This window comes from Hyperolius riggenbachi, unplaced genomic scaffold (assembly GCF_040937935.1).
Source record: "Hyperolius riggenbachi isolate aHypRig1 unplaced genomic scaffold, aHypRig1.pri scaffold_113, whole genome shotgun sequence".
Lineage (NCBI taxonomy): Eukaryota > Metazoa > Chordata > Amphibia > Anura > Hyperoliidae > Hyperolius > Hyperolius riggenbachi.
In genome coordinates this window covers 123,324-147,421 of record NW_027152339.1, presented here as the reverse complement: position 1 = coordinate 147,421, position 24,098 = coordinate 123,324, and the positions used below count along the sequence as shown (strand labels likewise).

Below are 24,098 nucleotides of genomic sequence, written 5' to 3'. Positions count from 1 at the left end.
CGTCCATCGTCCCCGATGATGACTGGAGGCACATGCAGCAGGTGTGCTTAGTGCTGGCTCCCTTTCTGCAGGCCACTAACATGGTGAGCAGGGACCATGCTATGGTCTGCGAGTGGGTGCCCCTGGTTTGTCTGCTGAACAGGGCCCTCGATGCTTTGCTGGAACAGGGAGCGGCAGCCTTGGACCAGCAGGAGCGGCAAGCAGCTGCACAGTCCACCTCTGAGGGGGAGGAGGACTTGGTGGAGGTCCCTGACCTTGCTGCTGATGAGAGGGAGCAGCACAGTGCAGCTGAGTTGGTGCGGGGGTGGAGAGAGGATGAGGCTGACGAGGCAGAGGAGGAGGATGAGGACAGCACTGCCATCGATGTGCCAGCACACGTGGCCCGCCTCTTCCCAATGGCAGCGCACATGCTGGCGTGCCTACGCAAGGACCCCAGGGTGATCCAGATGAAGCAGAGGGAGGACATCTGGATCAGCATGATGTTGGACCCACGCCTCAAGGGGAAGTTGAGCCAGTTCCTGCCGCCTGCAGGAGGAGACCCAGCGCAACAAATAAGGAGTTTGCAGCAGGCCCTTGTTGAGCGCTTGGAGGAAGCCTTCCCCCAGCCTTCCACCCCCACTGTCCAGCAGCCAGCACAGAGGCAGCAGCAGGTGCCTGCATCCAGCAGCAAGCGCCCCACAGACCTGCTGTCTCTCAGCCACGAGCTTTACAGGACTGTAGAGGCTCCGGCAGCAGTGACTAGAGAGGAGGTGCATGCAGCAGCATCCTCCTCCGGTCACAGCCAGCGCCTGACCCGCATGGTGGCTGACTACATGGGGTCCTACAGCGGGCTTGACAGCGATGCCCCTGTTGATCCCATGGATTATTGGGTCAAGCGCCTGGAGATCTGGAGCGAGCTGGCGCAGTACGCCCTGGAAGTGCTGTCCTGCCCCCCTTCCAGCGTGCTGTCCGAGCGCTGCTTCAGTGCAGCTGGTGGCGTGGTCACCGAGAAACGCTCACGTCTGTCTCACAAGTCTGTGGACAGACTGACGTTTCTCAAGATGAACCAGGCGTGGGTGGAAGGCGAGTTCCTGGCCCCTGTTGTCGGCGAGAGGGGGACATGAACTGGCTAAGAACCATCGTTAATGTGCCTTACCACCCTTTACCACCTCCTGGCTCCTGCTCACTAAGCCAGCCTGGTTCACTTTGACTATTACGTCGCCTGCAGCCACACATTTTACACCTACAGTGGGCTGCTGTGTACTGCCCTTCTGCTGTCTGTCTTTGTTTCCCACTGCCAGGGTACACAGATTTACCTTCTGCTGCCACTCTGCCACCAGCTATTACGTCAAACAATAGCTATATATCTGTGTAATTTGTTTTACAAACAAAACCAAAAAACCATTAAAAAAAAAAAGGTTTAATTTTTCTGAGGTGCCCGGGTTGAAAACTGTGTTGTCCCAGTTGTGTATTGGACACGATGTGGGCTGCACGACAGCTGTCTGGGACCTCCTGTTGTGTTTATTTACAGCCCTGGTATCACCGCTAGGTACAAGGGCTATTATGTCACGCTGCCTACCTGCTGCCACACTCACACTACTCCTCCATTCCTCCTGCTGATGCTGCTGTCTGTCTGTGTTTCCCCACTGCCAGGGTACACAGAATTACCTTCTGCTGCCACTCTGCCACCAGCTATTACGTCAAACAATAGCTGCTCACATAATTACTCCTCCATTCCTCCCGCTGCTGCTGCTGTCGGTCTGTGTTTCCCACTGCCAGGGTACACAGAATTACCTTCTGCTGCCACTCTGCCACCAGCTATTACGTCAAACAATAGCTGCTCACATAATTACTCCTCCATTCCTCCTGCTGCTGCTGCTGTCTTTCTGTGTTTCCCACTGCCAGGGTACACAGATTTACCTTCTGCTGCCACTCTGCCACCAGCTATTACGTCAAACAATAGCTATATATCTGTGTAATTGGTTGTACAAACAGAACCGAAAAACCATTAAAAAAATAAAAGGTTTAATTTTTCTGAGGTGCCCGGGTTGAAAACTGTGTTGTCCCAGTTGTGTATTGGACACGATGTGGGCTGCACGACCGCTGTCTGGGACCTCCTGTTGTGTTTATTTACAGCCCTGGTATCACCGCTAGGTACCAGGGCTATTATGTCACGCTGCCTACCTGCTGCCACACTCACACTACTCCTCCATTCCTCCTGCTGATGCTGCTGTCTGTCTGTGTTTCCCCACTGCCAGGGTACACAGAATTACCTTCTGCTGCCACTCTGCCACCAGCTATTACGTCAAACAATAGCTGCTCACATAATTACTCCTCCATTCCTCCCGCTGCTGCTGCTGTCGGTCTGTGTTTCCCACTGCCAGGGTACACAGAATTACCTTCTGCTGCCACTCTGCCACCAGCTATTACGTCAAACAATAGCTATATATCTGTGTAATTGGTTGTACAAACAAAACCAAAAAACCATTAAAAAAAAAAAAAGGTTTAATTTTTCTGAGGTGCCCGGGTTGAAAACTGTGTTGTCCCAGTTGTGTATTGGACACGATGTGGGCTGCACGACCGCTGTCTGGGACCTCCTGCCTGCTGTGTTTATTTACAGCCCTGGTATCACCACTAGGTACCAGGGCTATTATGTCACGCTGCCTGCCTGCTGCCACACTCACACTACTCCTCCATTCCTCCTGCTGCTGCTGCTGCTGTCTGTCTGTGTTTCCCACTGCCAGGGTACACAGATTTACCTTCTGCTGCCACTCTGCCACCAGCTATTACGTCAAACAATAGCTGCTCACATAATTACTCCTCCATTCCTCCCGCTGCTGCTGCTGTCGGTCTGTGTTTCCCACTGCCAGGGTACACAGAATTACCTTCTGCTGCCACTCTGCCACCAGCTATTACGTCAAACAATAGCTATATATCTGTGTAATTGGTTGTACAAACAAAACCAAAAAACCATTAAAAAAATAAAAGGTTTAATTTTTCTGAGGTGCCCGGGTTGAAAACTGTGTTGTCCCAGTTGTGTATTGGACACGATGTGGGCTGCACGACCGCTGTCTGGGACCTCCTGCCTGCTGTGTTTATTTACAGCCCTGGTATCACCGCTAGGTACCAGGGCTATTATGTCACGCTGCCTGCCTCATTGACTGCCTGCTGCCACACACTCATCCTCCTGCTGCTGAATTTACCTCCTGCTGTCTGTGTGTTTCCACTGCCAGGGAGCACATACAATGGCGCTTCCAACATGCGTGCGCCACCAGCTATTTGTTACGCTCAAAAATAGCTGCATTTCTTTAAAAAAAAAATTGAAAAGAGAAAGAAGAAGAAGAAGAAGAAGAAGAAGAAGTACTATCTGCAGTACTATCTGAATCACCTGCTCCTCAGGTGGTCAGTTGCTGCAGTACAGTCTGAATCACCTGCTCCTCAGGTGGTCAGTTGCTGCAGTACAGTCTTTATCACCTGCTCCTCAGGTGGTCAGTCACTACAAGTACTATCCTCTCTACCTGCTCCTCAGGTGATAGTGACTACATTACAGTCTGAATCACCCGCTCTACGGGTGTTCAGTACGCTTGTTTAAACTTACTTCTACCCGCTTCTCGGGTAATCTATCTCACTATTGTCTGTATCTCCACCTTGCTGGAGTTTGTATTCCTGTGTTATATAGAGATATTCCTCTCTCCCAGCTCCTCTGGGAAAGCAAGTATCTCCATCTATATATATAATAGACTAAGTGCCTCAACCTTCAAACAAGAAGAAGTACTTTGCATGAGAAAATGTATGCGTGCTCAAACACCAAGTTTAAGGCCTCTTTTCCACGGACTGTTGAGCTGTGTGCTCAGCAAGCAGTTACCAGGCAGTAGTGAGCAGATACCAGGCAGCAGCAAGCAGTTACCAGGCAGCAGCAAGTAGTTACCAGGCAGCAGCAAGCAGTTACCAGGCAGCAGAAAGCAGTTACCAGGCAGCAGCAAGCAGTTACCAGGCAGCAGCGAGCAGATACCAGGCAGCAGCGAGCAGATACCAGGCAGCAGCAAGCAGTTACCAGGCAGCAGCAAGCAGTTACCAGGCAGCAACGAGCAGTTACCAGGCAGCAACAAGCAGTTACCAGGCAGCAACAAGCAGTTACCAGGCAGCAGCGAGCAGATACCAGGCAGCAACAAGCAGTTACCAGGCAGCAACAAGCAGTTACCAGGCAGCAACAAGCAGTTACCAGGCAGCAACAAGCAGTTACCAGGCAGCAACAAGCAGTTACCAGGAAGCAACAAGCAGTTACCAGGCAGCAGCAAGCAGTTACCAGGCAGCAGCAAGCAGTTACCAGGCAGCAGCAAGCAGATACCAGGCAGCAGCAAGCAGTTACTAGGCAGCAGTGAGCAGTTGTGAGAGTTTGAGAGGCATTTCACTGCCTATCAACAGTCCATGGAAAAGAGGCCTTACCCTAGCAAGTCTGACATTGCAAATCTGGCCTAATTGGCTATTCATGAGGCAATGCTCATGCAAATGCATGCACAAACCAATACCACAAAGCAGTCACCATGCTACATTAGCACTATCCGGCTTAGTGCACACCAGAGCGGTTCGGCAGCGTTTTGCGATCCGCTTGCGGCCGCGGATACGCTTGGGTAATGTATTTCAATGGGCTGGTGCACACCAGAGCGGGAGGCGTTTTGCTGAAACGCATACTCCCGAGGTGAGGCATTTTTTGGATTGCGGAGGCGTTTCTGCCTCCAATGTAAAGTATAGGAAAAACGCAAACCGCTCTGAAAAACGGCAGTTCAGAGCGGTTTTGCAGGAGTTTTTGTTATAGAAGCTGTTCAGTAACAGCTTTACTGTAACAATATATGAAATCTACTACACCAAAAACGCTTTACAAAACCGCAAAATGCTAGGTGAAATGCTACAGAAAAATAAGAAAAAGCGTTTCAAAATCTGCTAGCATTTTGCGGATCTGCTAGCAGTTTTTGGTGTGCTCCAGGCCTCCAGGAGCGCCACGGGGAGGATTCCCAATGCCCCCTTTTTATACAACTGGGGGGACCGCAGGGTCCCAGGCTCTCTCACTGCCTGGAAACCACAGCGGCACCCTGGAGGGGGAGGCTGGGTGGCGCGGACGACCCCCCCCCCCCCAAGTGTGGCCAGCGCCGGGGAGAGCCGTCTGCACCCACCTCCCAATATTAAAAACAGGCACTTACCTTAACGTCCATTGCGTTCTGCTACATGCGCATTAATTTGGGGGCACCACATGAGAAAGGAGAGAAGCATGGGTCACCCCGAGCTTTAGAGCTCAGGGCTGGCTCACATACAGCACTCCGGAGGAGGGGGGGGGGGAGGACAGGCGCACTCACTCCAGGGTTCACACCACCGGAGCAAGCCATCCACCACCTGCCTCCAAAGGATACAAACTGCACAAAATGCTTTCCATGAGAAAATTAATGCGCATGTAGCAGAACCCAATGGACGTTAAGGTAAGTGGCTGTTTTTAATATTAGGAGGTGGGTGCGGACGGCTCTCCCCAGCGCTGGCCATGCTTGGGGGGGGGGGGGGGGGGGCGGCTGCGCCACCCAGCCTTCCACTCCGGGGTGCCGCTGTGGTTCCCAGGCAGCGAGAGAGCACTTTGCGGTATTGGTTTTTTGACCCTGCATAGTTTGGCATGCGAAAGCAAATGCATATTTGCATGAGCATTGCCTCATGAATAGCCAATTAGGCCAGATTTGGAAAGCCAGACTTGCTAGGGTTAAACTTGGTGTTTGAGCACGCAAAATTTTTCTCATGGAAAGCATTTTTTGCAGTTGTATCCTTTGGAGGCAGGTGGTGGATGGCTTGCTCCGGTGGTGTGAGCCGTGGAGTGAGTTGTCTGCGCCTGTCCTCCCAGCCCCCCCCCCCCCCCCCCCCCCGGAGTGCTGTATGTGAGCCAGCCCTGAGCTCTAAAGCTTGGGGTGACCCATGCTTCACTCCTTTCTAATGTGGTGCCCCCAAGTTAATGTGCATGTTGCAGAACGCAATGGACGTTAAGGTAAGTGGCTGTTTTTAATATTGGAAGGTGGGTGCGGATGGCTCTCCCTGGCGCTGGCCACGCTTGGGGGGGGGGTCGGCTGCGCCACCTAGCCTCCCCCTCCGGGTGCCGCTGTGGTTCCCAGGTAGTGAGAGAGCCTGGGACCCCGCGGTCCCCCCGGTTGTATGGGGGCATTGGGAAGCCTCCCCGTGGCGCTCCAGGATAGTGCTAATGTAGCATGAACTAATTCCCGCAGGGCGATCGCTTTGCGGTATTGGTTTTAGGATCCTGCATAGTTTGGCATGTGAAAGCAAATGCATATTTGCATGAGCATTGCCTCATGAATAGCCAATTAGGCCGGATTTGCAAAGCCAGACTTGCTAGGGTTAAACTTGGTGTTTGAACACGCATACATTTTCTCATGGAAAGCCTACTTCTTGCTTCAAGGTTGAGGCACGTACTCTATTAGATAGATAGATGCGGCGTATGCTACGACGCGGGTTGGCTAGTCATTACTGTTGCACCAAACACCTACTCTTACATTGGTTGTCCTGTTTCTGACTATACCAGTATTATTGGTGATTCTGCAGATCACACATAATCAGGTATAGCATCTGTATTATTGGTGATACTGCAGATCACCAATAATCAGAGCAATCTGTTCTCGCTGACACCAATCGTTACAGAACAGCAGACCAAACATTATGGACGCACTGCGTAGTCATGTTGAAGTCCTGACCACCGCGGTAAACCATCTTTCCAGGGTGATCATTAACCAACAAACTCAAATTACTCAACTGTCTGGGACAGTTCAGGTACTTCAAACGACTATCGATACAGTGCGATCCCCTCCAGTCACGGACCTTAGTATGTCCATACCTGAAAAGTTTTCTGGGCATAGATCTGACTTTCAGAATTTCAGGAATCGTGTGTTGTCTTACTTTGAGATGAGGCCCAATCTGTCAGGATCTGAGAACCAGAGAGTAACATTTATAAAGACCCTTCTGTCAGGAGATTCACAAACATGGGCATATAGTCTGCATGCTGAGCATAAGGCCTTGTCTTCAGTTCAGGAGTTTTTTAAGGCCATGGCCGTTATATACGATGATCCGGATATTACTATCACGGCTGAGAGGAAACTAAAGACTTTCAGGCAGGGTCGTAATCCGGTGGAGGTTTATGCCGCGGAGTTTAGGAGGTGGGCTGTATCAGCTAGATGGGGAACTTATGCATTGTTGGACTGTTTCCTGTCAGGATTATCTGATGCAGTTTCTGATTTGATGTTAGGGCATCCTGAGCCTAAATCCCTAGACGAAGCGATTTCATTGGCGGTTACGGGTTGATCGCCGCCTTTGTTATCAGAGACAGACCCGTGGGAAAAACGCTGTAAGATTTGTTTCCTACGCCTCTTCTCCACCCTCGTCACCTCAAGACGAACCGATGCAGATCGGTCACTCTAGGTTAACGCATGTGGGAAAGAATCGCAGAAGGTCAGAAAGAATCTGTCTATACTGTGCTGAGGAGGGTCACATTGTCCAGAATTGTCCTAAGAAGTCGGGAAACGCTGCCGCCTAGGTGCAGTCAGAGGTAATACCCTAGGCGAGCCGTTCCTACCTCTAAACAATAACCGTTTGCTCCTCCCTTGCTCCATTACCTGGGAGGGTCGGGCCACGGCCACAGAGGCATTCGTGGACTCGGGCTCTGCAGCTAATTTTATAGACTATGACTTTGTGAAAAAATTGGGTATTCCTTTGCTCCCGCTGGATCGTCAGATTCTGGTCACAGCGGTAGATGATTCTCCGTTACAGTGTAGACAGCCTCTTTCCCAGACTCCTCCATTGTTGTGTACTATAGGGGTGCTGCATAAGGAGAAACTACAGTTCCTTGTCCTGCAAAAGGCAACTTCTACCATTATCCCAGGATGCTGCCCTGGTTGCAACTACACTCCCCTCAGATTGACTCAGCTACAGAGCTGGTCAACCCATTGTCATCATCATTGTTTGGAGAGAGTTGCTGTTTGTGCCACCAAGGCTCAGGTGAAAGGGGTGCCAGTGCAGTACGCGGAGTTTTCTGACGTGTTTTGTCCCAAATCAGCAGACAAACTCCCACCTCATCGGAGTTTCGATTGTCCCATTGAGTTAAGATCAGGTTGTATGCCTCCTAGAGGTCATCTCTATAATTTGTCTGGGCCCGAGAAGCTGGCTATGCAGGAGTACATTAAGGAAAATGTGGCCAAGGGCTTCATCCGTCCTTCCAGATCCCCAGTGGGGGCTGGGTTCTTTTTTGTGCAGAAGAAGGACGGTGGGCTCAGACCTTGCATTGACTATCGGGGGTTAAATAAGATCACAGTGAAAAATCGCTATCCACTCCCTTTGATAGACGATTTGTTTGCTCAGGTGACCAATGCCAGTATCTTCTCTAAACTGGACCTTCGAGAGGCATACAACCTGGTACGCATTAGGGACGGTGACGAATGGAAGACGGCGTTCAACACGCCCAATGGGCATTACAAGTATCTGGTCATGCCCTTCGGGTTGTGTAATGCGCCAGCCGTCTTCCAAGAATTGATTAATGAAGTCTTTAGGGAGGTTCTGGGAAAATTCGTGCTAGTATATTTGGACGATATACTGATCTTCTCTCCCAATCTAACGGAACATCGTAAACATGTGACATTTGTGTTACGTAAATTAAGGCAGAACTCGTTGTACGCCAAGTTAGAGAAGTGCCTCTTCGAGGTCACTCAGGTCCCTTTTCTGGGATACATTATTTCCACTTCAGGCCTTTCCATGGATCCTGAAAAAGTCTCTGTTGTGTTGGAGTGGCCGCAACCAGAGCCGGATTAAAGCCAAATGGGGCCCTAAGCAAAGTAGCAGATTTAGGCCCCCTCCCTCACCCCCCCCCCCCCTTCCCATGGTCACAGCTGTCTAATTTAAATTTTGATCCTGAGTAGCTACGAGTATGGTAAGAGCAACAATACTAGAAAGTGCCTGGAAGATGAACAGGTGCAGCTAGCAGGCGGGGAATTCACCACCTTCAGCTGCTCATGGAAAAAGGACCTTAGTCTGTGAAGCACCAATTTGCTATATTATACACTACTAGGTGGCCTAAGCCTGTTTAAAAACGGGCTCTAGGTCTGTGTGGAATCCCCTCCCCTTTCCTCCCCTCCCCTTTCCTCTCCCCTCTCCTCCCCTCCCCTTTCCTCTCCCCTCTCCTCCCCTCCCCTTTCCTCTCTCCTCCCCTCCCCTTTCCTCTCCCCTCTCCTTTCCTCCCCTCCCCTTTCCTCTCCTCCCCTCCCCTTAGCTCTCCTCTCTTCCAACCTCCCACCTCTCCTCCACCCACCGCCCGCCCGCCGCAAACTCCGCGCGCACATCACCCGCCCACGACTGCGCGCGCACGTCACCCGCCCGCCGCAGACACGGCCGCCCGCTGATCCGCCTCACACTCAAGCCGAGTGTCCCACGCTATCCCTGTGTAGCTTTGTCCGTGCTGCGCACATGCTCACAACTGTTTAGCACGGACAACGCTACACAGGGACAGCGCACGGACACTTAGGTTTTATTATAGAGGATATATATATATTTTTTTATATATATATATCATATTCCTTGGTTATAAAAACATCAAACAACTGCTGGCTGCTGACTGTCTCCATATATATATATATATATATATATATATATATATATATATACAGTGGTGTGAAAAACTATTTGCCCCCTTCCTGATTTCTTATTCTTTTGCATGTTTGTCACACTTAAATGTTTCTGCTCATCAAAAACCTTTAACTATAAGTCAAAGATAACATAATTGAACACAAAATGCAGTTTTAAATGATGGTTTTTATTATTTAGTGAGAAAAAAAACTCCAAATCTACATGGCCCTGTGTGAAAAAGTGATTGCCCCCCCTTGTTAAAAAATAACTTAACTGTGGTTTATCACACCTGAGTTCAATTTCTGTAATCACCCCCAGGCCTGATTACTGCCACACCTGTTTCAATCAAGAAATCACTTAAATAGGAGCTATCTGACACAGAGTAGACCAAAAGCACCTCAAAAGCTAGACATCATGCCAAGATCCAAAGAAATTCAGGAACAAATGAGAACAAAAGAGCTCTATCAGCCTGGTAAAGGTTATAAAGCCATTTCTAAAGCTTTGGGACTCCAGCGAACCACAGTGAGAGCCATTATCCACAAATGGTAAAAACATGGAACAGTGATGAACCTTCCCAGGAGTGGCCGGCCGACCAAAATTACCCCAAGAGCGCAGAGAAAACTCATCTGAGAGGCCACAAAAGACCCCAGGACAACATCTAAAGAACTGCAGGCCTCACTTGCCTCATTTAAGGTCAGTGTTCACGACTCCACCATAAGAAAGAGACTGGGCAAAAACGGCCTGCATGGCAGATATCTAAGGCGCAAACCACTTTTAAGCAAAAAGAACATTAAGGCTCGTCTCAATTTTGCTAAAACAACATCTCAATGATTGCCAATACTTTTGGAAAAATACCTTGTGGACCGACGAGACAAAAGTTGAAGTTTTTGGAAGGTGCGTGTCCCGTTACATCTGGCGTAGAAGTAACACAGTATTTCAGCAAAAGAACATCATACCAACAGTAAAATATGGTGGTGGTAGTGTGATGGTCTGGGGTTGTTTTGCTGCTTCAGGACCTGGAAGGCTTGCTGTGATAGATGGAACCATGAATTCTACTGTCTACCAAAAAATCCTGAAGGAGAATGTCCAGCCATCTGTTCGTCAACTCAAGCTGAAGCGATCTTGGATGCTGCAGCAGGACAATGACCCAAAACACACCAGCAAATCCACCTCTGAATGGCTGAAGAAAAACAAAATGAAGACTTTGGAGTGGCCTAGTCAAAGTCCTGAGCTGAATCCTATTGAGATGTTGTGGCATGAACTTAAAAAGGCGGTTCATGCTAGAAAACCCTCAAATAAAGCTGAATTACAACAATTCTGCAAAGATGAGTGTGCCAAAATTCCTCCAGAACGCTGTAAAAGACTTGTTGCAAGTTATCGCAAACGCTTGATTGCAGTTAGTGCTGCTAAGGGTGGCCCAACCAGTTATTTGGTTCAGGGGGCAATTTCTTTTTCACACGGGACCATGTAGGTTTTGAGTTTTTTTTCTCACTAAATAATAAAAACCATCATTTAAAACTGCATTTTGTGTTCAATTATGTTATCTTTGACTAATAGTTAACGGTTTTTGATGAGCAGAAACATTTAAGTGTGACAAACATGCAAAAGAATAAGAAATCAGGAAGGGGGCAAATAGTTTTTCACACCACTGTATATATATATATATATATATATATATATATATATATATATATATATATATATATATATATATAATTTTCCTTGGTTCTAAACACATCAAATAACTGCCGGCTGCTGCCTGTCTCCTATACTTACTAGTATGGCACCTGCGCCCTCACATTGAGAGGCTGAGCTTGATTGAGTCGCATTCAGGAGGAGGCAGGGGGCAGGCCAATGACGTCAGCAACATCCGCGTCTCACATTCAGGGTCGGACTGGGACCCTACCAGAGAAATTTCAACCTGGGGCCCACATATCCCATAATTGTGGTGAAACAAAAGAGAGTAACCTTGCACCAGAAGGTGAGCGTGGTCATGATGTATCGTGGACAGGGCCAAATGTACATAGCAGCATTGTAATTCAGAGACACTGCTGCCCAGCAAAACTTTGCATAGAGTCCCCCTCCTTCAATATAAAGTAATGTCCTAGTTACCATACATATGATATTGATTATAGTGTGAGCTCCTCTGAGGAGAGTCAGTGACATAACTATGTACTCTGTAAAGTGCTGCAGAAGATGCCAGTGCTATATAAATACGTAATAATAATAATATGATAGGACATTAGACTATGACAATGGTAGGATTAGCTTGTGAGCTTCTCTGAGGAAAGTCAGTGACATGGCTATGCACTCTGTAAAATGCTGCAGAAGATGTCAGTGCTATATAAATACATAATAATAATATGGTAGGACATTACACAATGACTATGGTAGGATTGGATTGTGAGCTCCTCTGAGGATAGTCTGTGACATGACTATGTACTCTGTAAAGTGCTGCAGAAGATGTCAGTGCTATATAAATACATAATAATAATAATAATAATATGATAGGACATTAGACTATGACAATGGTAGGATTAGCTTGTGAGCTTCTCTAAGGACAGTCAGTGACATGGCTATGCACTCTGTAAAATGCTGCAGAAGATGTCAGTGCTATATAAATACATAATAATAACATGGTAGGACATTAGACTATGACTATGGTAGGATTGGATTGTGAGCTCCTCTGAGGATAGTCTGTGACATGACTATGTACTCTGTAAGTTTGTAAAGTGCTGCAAGAGAGGTCTGTGCTGTATAAATACATAATAATAATAATAATATAGTAGGACATAAGACTATGACTATGGTAGGATTAGATTGTGAGCTCCTCTGAGGACAGTCTGTGGCATGACTATGTACTCTGTAAAGTGCTGCAGAAGATCATGTCAGTGTTATATAAATGCATAATCTATATATATAATAGACTAAGTGCCTCAACCTTCAAACAAGAAGAAGAAGTACTTTGCATGAGAAAATTTATGCGTGATCAAACACCAAGTTTAAGGCCTCTTTTCCACGGACTGTTGAGCTGTGTGCTCAGCAAGCGGTTACCAGGCAGCAACAAGCAGTTACCAGGCAGCAACGAGCAGTTACCAGGCAGCAGCGAGCAGTTACCAGGCAGCAGCGAGCAGTTACCAGGCAGCAGCGAGCAGTTACCAGGCAGCAGCGAGCAGTTACCAGGCAGCAGCGAGCAGTTACCAGGCAGCAGCGAGCAGTTACCAGGCAGCAGCGAGCAGTTACCAGGCAGCAGCGAGCAGTTACCAGGCAGCAGCGAGCAGTTACCAGGCAGCAGCGAGCAGTTAGCAGGCAGCAGCGAGCAGAGATCAGGCAGCAGCGAGCAGATACCAGGCAGCAACGAGCAGTTACCAGGCAGCAACGAGCAGATACCAGGCAGCAACGAGCAGTTACCAGGCAGCAACGAGCAGTTACCAGGCAGCAACGAGCAGTTACCAGGCAGCCCCCTTTTTATACAACTGGGGGACCGCAGGGTCCCAGGCTCTCTCACTGCCTGGAAACCACAGCGGCACCCCGGAGGGGGAGGCTGGGTGGCGTGGACGACCCCCCCCCCAAGTTTGGCCAGCGCCGGGAAGAGCCGTCTGCACCCACCTCCCAATATTAAAAACGTCCATTGCGTTCTGCTACATGCGCATTAATTTGGGGGCACCACATGAGAAAGGAGAGAAGCATGGGTCACCCCGAGCTTTAGAGCTCAGGGCTGGCTCACATACAGCACTCCAGAGGGGGGGGGGGGGGGGGAGGACAGGCGCACTCACTCCAGGGTTCACACCACCGGAGCAAGCCATCCACCACCTGCCTCCAAAGGATACAAACTGCACAAAATGCTTTCCATGAGAAAATTAATGCGCATGTAGCAGAACCCAATGGACGTTAAGGTAAGTGGCTGTTTTTAATATTAGGAGGTGGGTGCGGACGGCTCTCCCCAGCGCTGGCCACGCTTGGGGGGGGAAGGGGGGCAGCTGCGCCACCCAGCCTCCCACTCCGGGGTGCCGCTGTGGTTCCCAGGCAGCGAGAGAGCACTTTGCAGTATTGGTTTTTTGACCCTGCATAGTTTGGCATGCGAAAGCAAATGCATATTTGCATGAGCATTGCCTCATGAATAGCCAATTAGGCCGGATTTGCAAAGCCAGACTTGCTAGGGTTAAACTTGGTGTTTGAGCACGCATACATTTTCTCATGGAAAGCCTACTTCTTCTTGCTTCAAGGTTGAGGCACGTACTCTATTAGATAGATAGATGCGGCGTATGCTACGACGCGGGTTGGCTAGTAATAATAATAATAATAATAATATGGTAGGACATAAGAGGGATGCACAGAGGGGATGCGGGTAGGGTGAGGCGAAGAAGGTGGGCACAGGGGGTACGCTTGGAAGGTGGACACAGGGGCAACGCATGGAAGGTGGGCACAGGGGGGACGTATGGAAGGTGGGCACAGGGGGGACGCATTAAAAGTGGGCATGGGGGGGAAGCATGGAAGGTGGGCACGGGGGGGGGGAAGCATGGAAGGTGGGCACGGGAGGGGGAGGGGAGCATGGAAGGTGGGCACAGGGGGACGTAAGGAAGGTGGGCCCAGGGGGACGCATGGATGGTGGGCGCAGGGGGGATGCAAGGAAGGTGGGCACTGGGGGAACGCAAGGAAGGTCGGCACAGGGGCACGCAAGGAAGGTGGGCACAGGGGCACGCAAGGAAGGTGGGCACAGGGGCACACAAGGAAGGTGGGCACAGGGGGGGGCGCAAGGAAGGTGGGCACAGAGGGGGAAGCATGGAAGGTGGGCACAGGGGGGACATAAGGAAGGTAGAAAGGTGAGCACAGCGCAGGATGCAAGGAAGGTGAGCACAGCGCAGGATGCAAGGAGAGAAGTCACAGAGAGAGAGGGTGGGCACAGAGATGGAGACAGAATAGTAAAGAATAGAGATCAAAGGGCAAAAATAAGAAGCCAGAGTATGTCACCCCTTCCCTCTCTGGCTGAGTGTCCTCAGTCTGGCTGCGTCTCTGCTCCCACCTCCATGTACATCTTGCAGGCTATGTAGCCATTATCTCTGTCTCCGATCTCCTTCCATGTACAGCTGCCGGCTGTGTCTGGCTGTGTCTCTGATCTTCCTCTCCTCCATGTACAGCTCCCAGTGCTCGGCTCGCTCCACTGCTCCTCACTCCTCTAGTACAAATTTCGCGCCACAGACAGTAGGTGCGTAATGCTGACACGCAGCTGATCAATAAACATCAAGGGGGGAGGAAGCAAGAGGAGGAGGGGTAGGTGGAACCTGGCTCTTCTACTGCTGATCAGCAGCAGCTCAGCATTGACAAACACTTGTGCGGGCACGTCGGGCAGCACTGTGCGGGGCCCACCAGAGATGTGGAGGCGGGGCCCCCTGGGAAAATTACCGGTACCCCGGCGGGTCAGTATGAGCCTGCTCACATTAGTGTGCACGCTGATGTGAGGAGGTGCAGGGCACACACTGATTCTCTGCGGGCTGGAGAGCGTCTGTTTCCATAGAAACCAGGAAGCTCAGCCAGCGTGTTTTCGGAAACCGCAGCAGAGCGGGCAGGCAGGCAGGTTGAAAAGCCAGATCAGATGATTATTACATGCTGATGGGGCCACTTAACCGCAGCAGCAGCTACAGGCATGTAAAAGATGGGCTCAGAGGGGGGCCCTTAGACCCCGAACCGGGCCCCAATCAGGTGCTTGAGGTGCCTGGTTGATGATCCGGCTCTGGACGCAACCTGTGGGTTTGAAGGCACTCCAGAGATTTCTTGGCTTCGCCAATTACTACAGGAAGTTCATCAAAGGGTTTTCTTCTGTGGTATCACCCTTAACCAACCTTACCAAGAAAGGGGCTGACACTTACCATTGGTCGGCAGAGGCACAGTCTGCCTTTGCTACGCTAAAAAAGCTATTTTGTTCTGCTCCCATTCTGAGACACGTGGATGTCACCTTCCCCTTCATTGTTGAGGTGGATGCATCAGAGATTGGGGTTGGGGCTGTGTTGTCTCAGCGCTCTGGCTTACAAGGCAAACTTCATCCCTGTGCCTTCTTTTCTCGTAGGTTCTCTCCAGCTGAGAGGAACTACGATATTGGCAATCGGAAGCTTCTGGCCATTAAGTTAGCCTTTGAAGAGTGGCGCCATTGGCTTGAAGGGGCAGAACATACAATTACAGTTTATACTGATCATAAAAACTTGGAGTACATTGAAGGGGCCAAAAGACTCCCCGACAGGCCCGCTGGTCCCAGTTCTTTTCAAGGTTCAGATTCGTGAAAACGTATGCCCCAGGAAGTAAGAATGTCAAAGCAGATGCATTGTCTAGGTCAGTGGTGGCTAACCTATGGCACGCGTGCCGGAAGTGGCACTCTGAGCTCTCTCTGCGGGCACGCACGCTGCTGCCTGCCACAACTGCTATATTAAAGATTTGTTTTTCCTTTTTTATTATTTTTGTTTCATTATTAAACAAAATCGCTTCCCCTTACTTTTTCACCTTTGGAAAACTCATATCAGCGCAGAGAGGCAGGCAGCAGGCAGGTGAAAGAGGACTATTTTTACCTGCCTCCTTACTGCGCATTCATTTCCCGACAATTAACTCATAGTTCCGGCTGGCAAGGAACAGAAGCAGGGATGCTCTGGCTTCTTGAACTACGTAGTCCAGTCGGCCCCGCCCCCTTCACGCACACTGCTGCGGAGAGGATTCATGTATCTCCCTTCACGATCTTTATGACGTCCTGGCTCAGGGAAAGTTGGCTCAGGGAAAGTTGGCTCAGAGGAAGAGGACCTGTCTTTTTCACTTCAAAAGCTTCTCACTGTGGAGTGAGTGATTCACTGTTTTATTATGTTCCCTGACAGCTGTAACTGAAAAAAAAAGTCTTACTGCATGCTTTTTTTTTTTTTTAACTCTCTCTTCCTTCTCGTCTCTTACCACTCCTTTCCTCTCACTTCCCTCCTCTCTCCCATTACCCCCACTGTCTCTCACTAAACTTTCTCTCTTGCAACCCTGCTCTATCTCTTACTACTCCCTCCCCCTCCTTCCCAGCAGTACTTATCCTCCTGTCAAACAGCAGCAGCATGCACCTACATACCCTTAGTATGCCCACCCAGCAGCAGCATGTACCTACCCTTCCTGCCATTCGCCCACCCAGCAGCATGTACTTACCCTACCTCCTGCCCACTGCAGCTACCTACCCTACATATGCCTGCCTAGCCATAGCTACCTACCGTCCCTACAGCCCACCTAGGTGCAGCTACCTAACTGCAGTCCCTACCATCCAAATTGTTTCTACCTACCTTTCCATATAGCCCGCCCAGCAACAGCTACCCATTCTCCCTACTGCTCAGCTACTTACACTCCCTCCTGCCCTGCAGCAGATGCCTAATCCCTCTACCTACCCTCTCTCCTGACACTTTTTTACCCTAACTGCAACTACTTAACCTCCCCACCAGCTGCAACTACCTTATCTTCCTACCTACTCTCCCTTCTGTCCTGCAGCAGCTACCTGATCTCTCTACCTACCCTTACTTCCCGTCGCAGCTACCTAACCTCCCTCCCTACGCCTCCTCCCACCCAGCCTCAACCAATTAACCTCCCCACCTATCCTCTCTCCCAGCTACAACTACCTTATCTACCTACCTACACTCCCTTCTGTCCTGCAGCAGCTACCTAATCTCTCTACCTACCCTAGCTTCCAGTTGCAGCTACCTAACCACACTGGTTGGGGGGCAACACAGTATTCCAGGTGACGCACAGTCTCAACTATCGTCTGAAAATTGTTGTGGCCTTTAATGTATTGTGTGTGCGTGTGTGCGTGTGCGCGTGCGTGTGTGTGTATAGATAGAACTAAAACTGCAAGATTCAGTATTAATAGCCGTGTTGGCACTCTGAGATAAATAAGTGGATTTTGAGTCGCAGTTTGGGCACTCGGCCTGTAAAAGGTTCGCCATCACTGGTCTAGGTGCTTTGAGCCTGAGACAGTTCAGCCTGCAGCCCCTGAGACCATCTTACCTCAGAAACTGGTGGTAGCAGCCACGGAAACCTGGGAGGATTGGGCGGTTACCTTAGGGCCTTATCAACAGGATATCCCAGAAGGGAAGCCCGAGGGGGTTCTTTTTGTGCCACTTCCCTTTCGCTTACAACTCTTACAACTATTCCATATCCATAAGAATGCAGGGCATCCCTGGGGCTGCTCGAACTCAAGACCTATTGGCTAGATGTGTATGGTGGCCATCATTGGCACTTGATTGCAAAGGAGTTTGTAAGGGAATGCTCTGTGTGTGCCAGAAGTAAGCCATCTCGTCAGGCACCTGTGGGTACACTTCAGTCTTTACCAGTGCCAAATGAACCCTGGACTCATTTGTCTATGGACTTTGTGGAAGAATTCCCCAGCTCCGAGGGCAAGACGGTCATCTGGGTGGTAGTTGATAGGTTCAGTAAAATGGCTAATTTCGTGCCTCTGAAAGGACTCCCCTCGGCCCAGGAATTGGCTGATCTCTTCATCCGGCACATTTTCCGGCTGCATGGCATTCCGGAGAATGTAGTGTCAGATAGGGGAGTCCAGCTTGTGTCGAAATTCTGGAGAGCCTTTTGCCATCAACTAAATATGAACCTTTCATTTTCATCAGGCTACCACCCACCCACAGACCAATGGACAGATCGAAAGGGTTAACCAGTCACTGGAACAATTTCTTAGATGTTATGTGGCAGATGCGCAATAGGATTGGGTAAAGTTCCTGCCATTTGCGGAGTTTGCACATAATAATCTGAAGAGTTCTTCTTCAAGATTTTCTCTATTTCAAGTGGTCTCGGGGAGATCTCCTAAGTTTTCTCCTTTGCCAGTGGCATCTTCTCCCTTTCCGGCCCTAGAAGATTGGCAAAGGGCTTTAAGGGAGATCTGGGTCTTAGTAAAGAGAAATCTGGGGAAAGCTTTCCAGACTCAGAAAAAACAGGCAGATAAGAGACGGTCGTTTGAGTGGAAGTTTTCCCCAGGAGATAAAGTGTGGGTGTCTACTCGACATCTAGCGTTGAAACAACCATCACCCAAGTTAGGACCCAGATTTATAGGCCCATACCCTGTGTCCAAAAAAATTAATGATGATTGACGACCAACGACCCCCCGTGATGATTGACGACCAACCTGAGTATGAGATCGAGAAGATTTTGGATTCTCGATTGGTGCAGAATTCTGTACAGTACCTGGTTCATTGGAAGGGGTATGGTCTAGAGGAGAGAACTTGGGTACCGGATTGTCGCATGCATGCGGAGGAGTTAAAGAAAGAGTTTCATGAGTCACACCCTGAGAAACCGGGTAGGAAGTGTCCGGGGTCCACTCCTCAGGGGGGAAGGGGGGGTACTGTAATAGATAGCGGAGATACTGCCGCAACAGCAAGCGGCATGGCGGCTATCTCCGCGTCGCAGCCGGCGGTTGCCGCCGCGCAGTTACATGCTGGTGCTTTGCCTGGTCCTTCTATTGCTCATAGACTAAGGGCTACGCACGCGCGCGCGCGCGATGACAGGACCTTTATGCAACTAGAAGGGGAGTCAGCTGACTCCAGCTATGCTCCAGATTGGCTGAGTGACTGGGGCGGCGCTGTGGAGCGCTTGCAGTATATATAGGACAGGTCGTTCAGTTGCTCCGCGTCTGCTGTTGCAAATGCTACGTGTTAGCTCTCAGACCTAGTCAGATCCCAAAGTGTGCTAGAACCAGCAGGAGCTGGGGATCCACACTTAGCCAGATTCTATTGATAGCTTAAAGTACTAATTGAATTGTATTATTTGTTATGACCTTCTGCTAGCTTGACTACTCTTCTGTTTACTGATCCTGTACCTTTGCCTATCTGATATAGTTGCCGACTCTGCCTGAAACACTACTCTGATCTAGCTTTCTGTCTCTGTACCATATCTGTCCGCTCGTTGCCAAATCTGCCTGTCTGACTCTTCTGTCCTCACCAGTGAGCCTAGTCACTGGTGAGGGATCCTCTGCTAATATCACCTGCTTCACAGGTGAACTCTAGCTGCAGTACTATCTGAATCACCTGCCCCTCAGGTGGTCAGTAGCTGCAGTACAGTCTGAATCACCTGCTCCTCAGGAGATTACTAGCTGCAGTACTATCTGAATCACCTGCCCCTCAGGTGGTCAGTAGCTGCAGTACAGTCTGAATCACCTGCTCCTCAGGAGATTACTAGCTGCAGTACTATCTGAATCACCTGCTCCTCAGGTAGTCAGTAGCTGCAGTACAGTCTGAATCACCTGCTCCTCAGGTGGTCAGTTGCTGCAGTACAGTCTGAATCACCTGCTCCTCAGGTGGTCAGTTGCTGCAGTACAGTCTTTATCACCTGCTCCTCAGGTGGTCAGTCACTACAAGTACTATCCTCTCTACCTGCTCCTCAGGTGATAGTGACTACATTACAGTCTGAATCACCCGCTCCACGGGTGTTCAGTACGCTTGTTTAAACTTACTTCTACCCACTTCTCGGGTAATCTATCTCACTATTGTCTGTATCTCCAGCTTGCTGGAGTTTGTATTTCTGTGTTATATAGAGATATTCCTCTCTCCCAGCTCTTCTGGGAAAGCAAGTATCTCCATCATTACTGTTGCACCAAACACCTACTCTTACATTGGTTGTCCTGTTTCTGACTATACCAGTATTATTGGTGATTCTGCAGATCACACATAATCAGGTATAGCATCTGTATTATTGGTGATACTGCAGATCACCAATAATCAGAGCAATCTGTTCTCGCTGACACCAATCGTTACAATTTGGTTTCAAGACTACTCCTCAAGGTTTAGGGCCCCTAAAATGCCAGGGCAGTATAGGAACCCCACAAATGACCCAATTTTAGAAAGAAGACACCCAAAGGTATTCTGTTAGGAGTGTGGTGAGTTCATAGAAGATTTTATTTTTTGTCACAAGTTAGCGGAAAATGACACTTTGTGAAAAAAAACAATTATAATCAATTTCCGCTAACTTGTGACAAAAAATAAAATCTTCTATGAATTCACCATACTCCTAACGGAATACCTTGGGGTGTTTTCTTTCTAAAATGGGGTCATTAGTGGGGTTCCTATACTGCCCTGGCATTTTAGGGGCCCTAAACCGTGAGGAGTAGTCTTGAAACCAAATGCTACAAAATGACCTGTGAAATCCTAAAGGTACTCATTGGACTTTGGGCCCCTTAGCGCAGTTAGGGTGCAAAAAAGTGCCACACATGTGGTATCGCCATACTCAGGAGAAGTAGTATAATGTGTTTTGGGGTGTATTTTTACACATACCCATGCTGAGTGGGAGAAATATCTCTGTAAATGGACAATTGTGTGTAAAAAAAAAAAATCAAAAGATTGTCATTTACAGAGATATTTCTCCCACCCAGCATGGGTATGTGTAAAAATACACCCCAAAACACATTGTACTACTTTAGGCTTTACAGGGGTGCTTACAATAAGGCACCCCCCAAAATGCCAGGAACAGTAAACACACCCCACAAATGACCCCATTTTGGAAAGTAGACACTTCAAGGTATTCAGAGAGGAGCATAGTGAGTCCGTGGCAGATTTCATTTTTTTTTGTCGCAAGTTAGAAGAAATGGAAACTTTTTTTTTTGTCACAAAGTGTCATTTTCCGCTAACTTGTGACAAAAAATAAAATCTTCTATGAACTCACCATGCCTCTCACTAAATACTTTGGGATGTCTTCTTTCCAAAATGGGGTCATTTGGGGGGTATTTATACTATCCTGGAATTTTAGCACCTCATGAAACATGACAGGTGCGCAGAAAAGTCAGAGATGCTTGAAAATGGGAAAATTCACTTTTGGCACCATAGATTGTAAACGCTATAACTTTTACCCAAACCAATAAATATACACTGAATGGATTTTTTTTTTATCAAAGACATGTAGCAGAATAAATTTGGACAAAAATGTATTCAGAAATGTTACTTTATTTGAAAAATGTCAGCACAGAAAGATAAAAAAATCATTTTTTTGACAAAATTCATGTCTTTTTTGATGAATATAATAAAAACTAAAACTCGCAGCAGCAATCAAATAGCACCAAAAGAAAGCTGTATTAGTGACAAGAAAAGGAGGTAAAATTCATTTAGGTGGTAGGTTGTATGAGCGAGCAATAAACCGTGAAAGCTGCAGTGGTCTGAATGGAGAAAAAGGCCCTGTCCTTAAGGGACGAAAAGACTGTGGTCCTCAAGTGATTAAAACTCTTCCCACTGTTTCTGTAGTTGTTTATTGACCCTCTATAATTCTTACCACTCTACTGAAGTGCAAATATTGTATGCAGATTCGGACTACGTTATACCAACTGTGATGGTACAGGGCGAAGGGGACTCCATATTGGCTAATAACCCTGGCATGTCTAAACTGTATTTGAATATCAATTTCATAACAAGTCTAGACCTGAAGTCTCACCTAGAGAGACAATCAGATTGGTTTCTGGCTGATTCATCTCCTGTATGAAGAATGTGAAAGAGAAAATGATGTCCTGTTCCTCATCTCTTCTCTCTGTGTTTGTTTCAGATAACCACCTAATTGATAATACTGATGTTACAGCTGACAGTAAGTAAAAATCGAATATGTGCTTCTCTCTTGCTTATTATCTGTGCGTTGCAATGCAGCGTTCCTCCATTTATGTATTTTATGCTCTTTGTAAGATACAGGTATGTCAACCCCTTTATCTACTCTATAAGTTATTGCACAGTGTAGTATTAATAGTAAAAATACAACAAACAAAGGTTATCTACCTCTTTCCAAATAAATCAGCCCGTCTCACCTATAATTAGATGAAAACCATATACAACTGAAATAGGGAGCCCTGGGTATAAACATATGCAAACCTTTATTCACCAATATCAAAATTGCATATAATCCTATGCACAACTGAATAAAAAAAACCATTAAAAAGTGGAAAACAAGTAATAATATGGCCATGATCAAAAAAAAAGTCCATCTCGGAGTGCACTCCTATTTAGAGAACCTTAATGCATGCATATAGATACAATTGATAATATGATCTTCAGGCCCAATAGATAATTTTGCTCCACAACGTGTATGGCGGATAAGGTAAGCGTCCTGGTCTCAGTATTATGCACTGTGCAATCACCCCGTATGCATGTTAATGCATGCCTCTATGTGCTTTATACATGTAAGATATGGGTATGAGATCCCCTGTATGTACACTACAAGTTGATACCAATTTCTGTAGTTGTAAATTGACCCTCTATACTTCTTACCTTTCTCCTGAAATGTAGATAATATATGCAGATTCTGACTACATTATACAAACTGTGATGGCACCAGGGGCGTCGCTAGCCCTATTTTAGGGGGGCCTGTGCCCCCAACATGTCCACAGGTGCCCCCAATCTATTTCTTGGGGTGCCCCGCTGTCTCCCCCGGCTGCCGCTGCTTCCCCCCAGCTGGCAGCTGCTGCCAGCATCAGACCTCGATCAGCCGGCGACCACTGTGCGGGCGCTAGGATCTAGCACACTGCACTGCAATGCGGAAGTGACATCACTTCCACATATAGAGCATGTTGCTGCGTCCATGCGCCTGCTCTAACTGGTCGGGTCGCGCGCTGTTCGAGGTCTGAAGCTGCTGCTTGGAGGTGAGTGAGAGGTCCCTGTCACTCACTACCTAACGGGGGGGGGGGGGGGGGGGGGGCACGCCTGTCACTCACTATCTAACCTGGTGGTCCCTGTCACTCACTATCTAACTGGGGGGCGCCTGTCACTCACTATCTAACCTGGTGGTCCCTGTCACTCACTACCTAACTGGGGGGCGCCTGTCACTCACTATCTAACCTGGGGGTCCCTGTGACTATCTAACCTGGTGGTCCCTGTCACTCACTACCTAACTGGGGGGCGCCAGTCACTCACTATCGTACCTGGGGGTCCCTGTCACTCACTAAGTAACCTGGGGGTCCCTGTCACTCACTATCTAAACTGATGGTCCCTGTCACTTACTACCTAGCTGGAGGTCCCTGTCACTCACTACCTAACCGGGGGGGGGGGGGCGCACCTCTCACTCACAAACTATCTAACCTGGTGGTCCCTTTCACTCACTACCTAACTGGGGGTCCCTGTCACTCACTACCTAACCTGGTGGTCCCTGTCACTCACGATCTAACCTGGTGGCCCCTGTCACTCACTACCTAACTGGGGGTCCCTGTCACTCACTACCTAACCTGGTGGTCCCTGTCACTCACTACCTAACTGGGGGTCCGTCACTCACTACCTAACCTGGTGGTCCCTGTCACTCACTATTTAACCTGGTGGTCCCTGTCACTCACTATTTAACCTGGTGGTCCCTGTCACTCACTATCTAACCTGGTGGTCCCTGTCACTCACTATCTAACCTGGTGGTCCCTGTCACTCACTATCTAACCTGGTGGTCCCTGTCACTCACTGTCTAACTGGGGTGTGCGCCTGTCACTCACTATCTAACCTGGTGGTCCCTGT

At 48.7% G+C, this 24,098-nt stretch overlaps 1 protein-coding gene across 3 annotated transcripts in view; it reads left to right on the top strand.

Moving 5' to 3' along the window:
* The window catches only part of LOC137543600 (class I histocompatibility antigen, F10 alpha chain-like), a 281,306-nt gene that overhangs the window by 231,898 nt on the left and 25,310 nt on the right, over nucleotides 1-24,098 (top strand). For all 3 annotated transcript variants that reach the window (XR_011025548.1, XR_011025547.1, XM_068264701.1), the window contains one exon: nucleotides 22,162-22,200. Coding sequence is in view for 1 of the 3 variants with exons in the window: in XM_068264701.1 (XP_068120802.1) it covers nucleotides 22,162-22,200 (39 nt within the window). In the remaining 2 variants the exon portion in view is untranslated. The remainder of the gene's footprint in view (nucleotides 1-22,161; nucleotides 22,201-24,098) is intronic.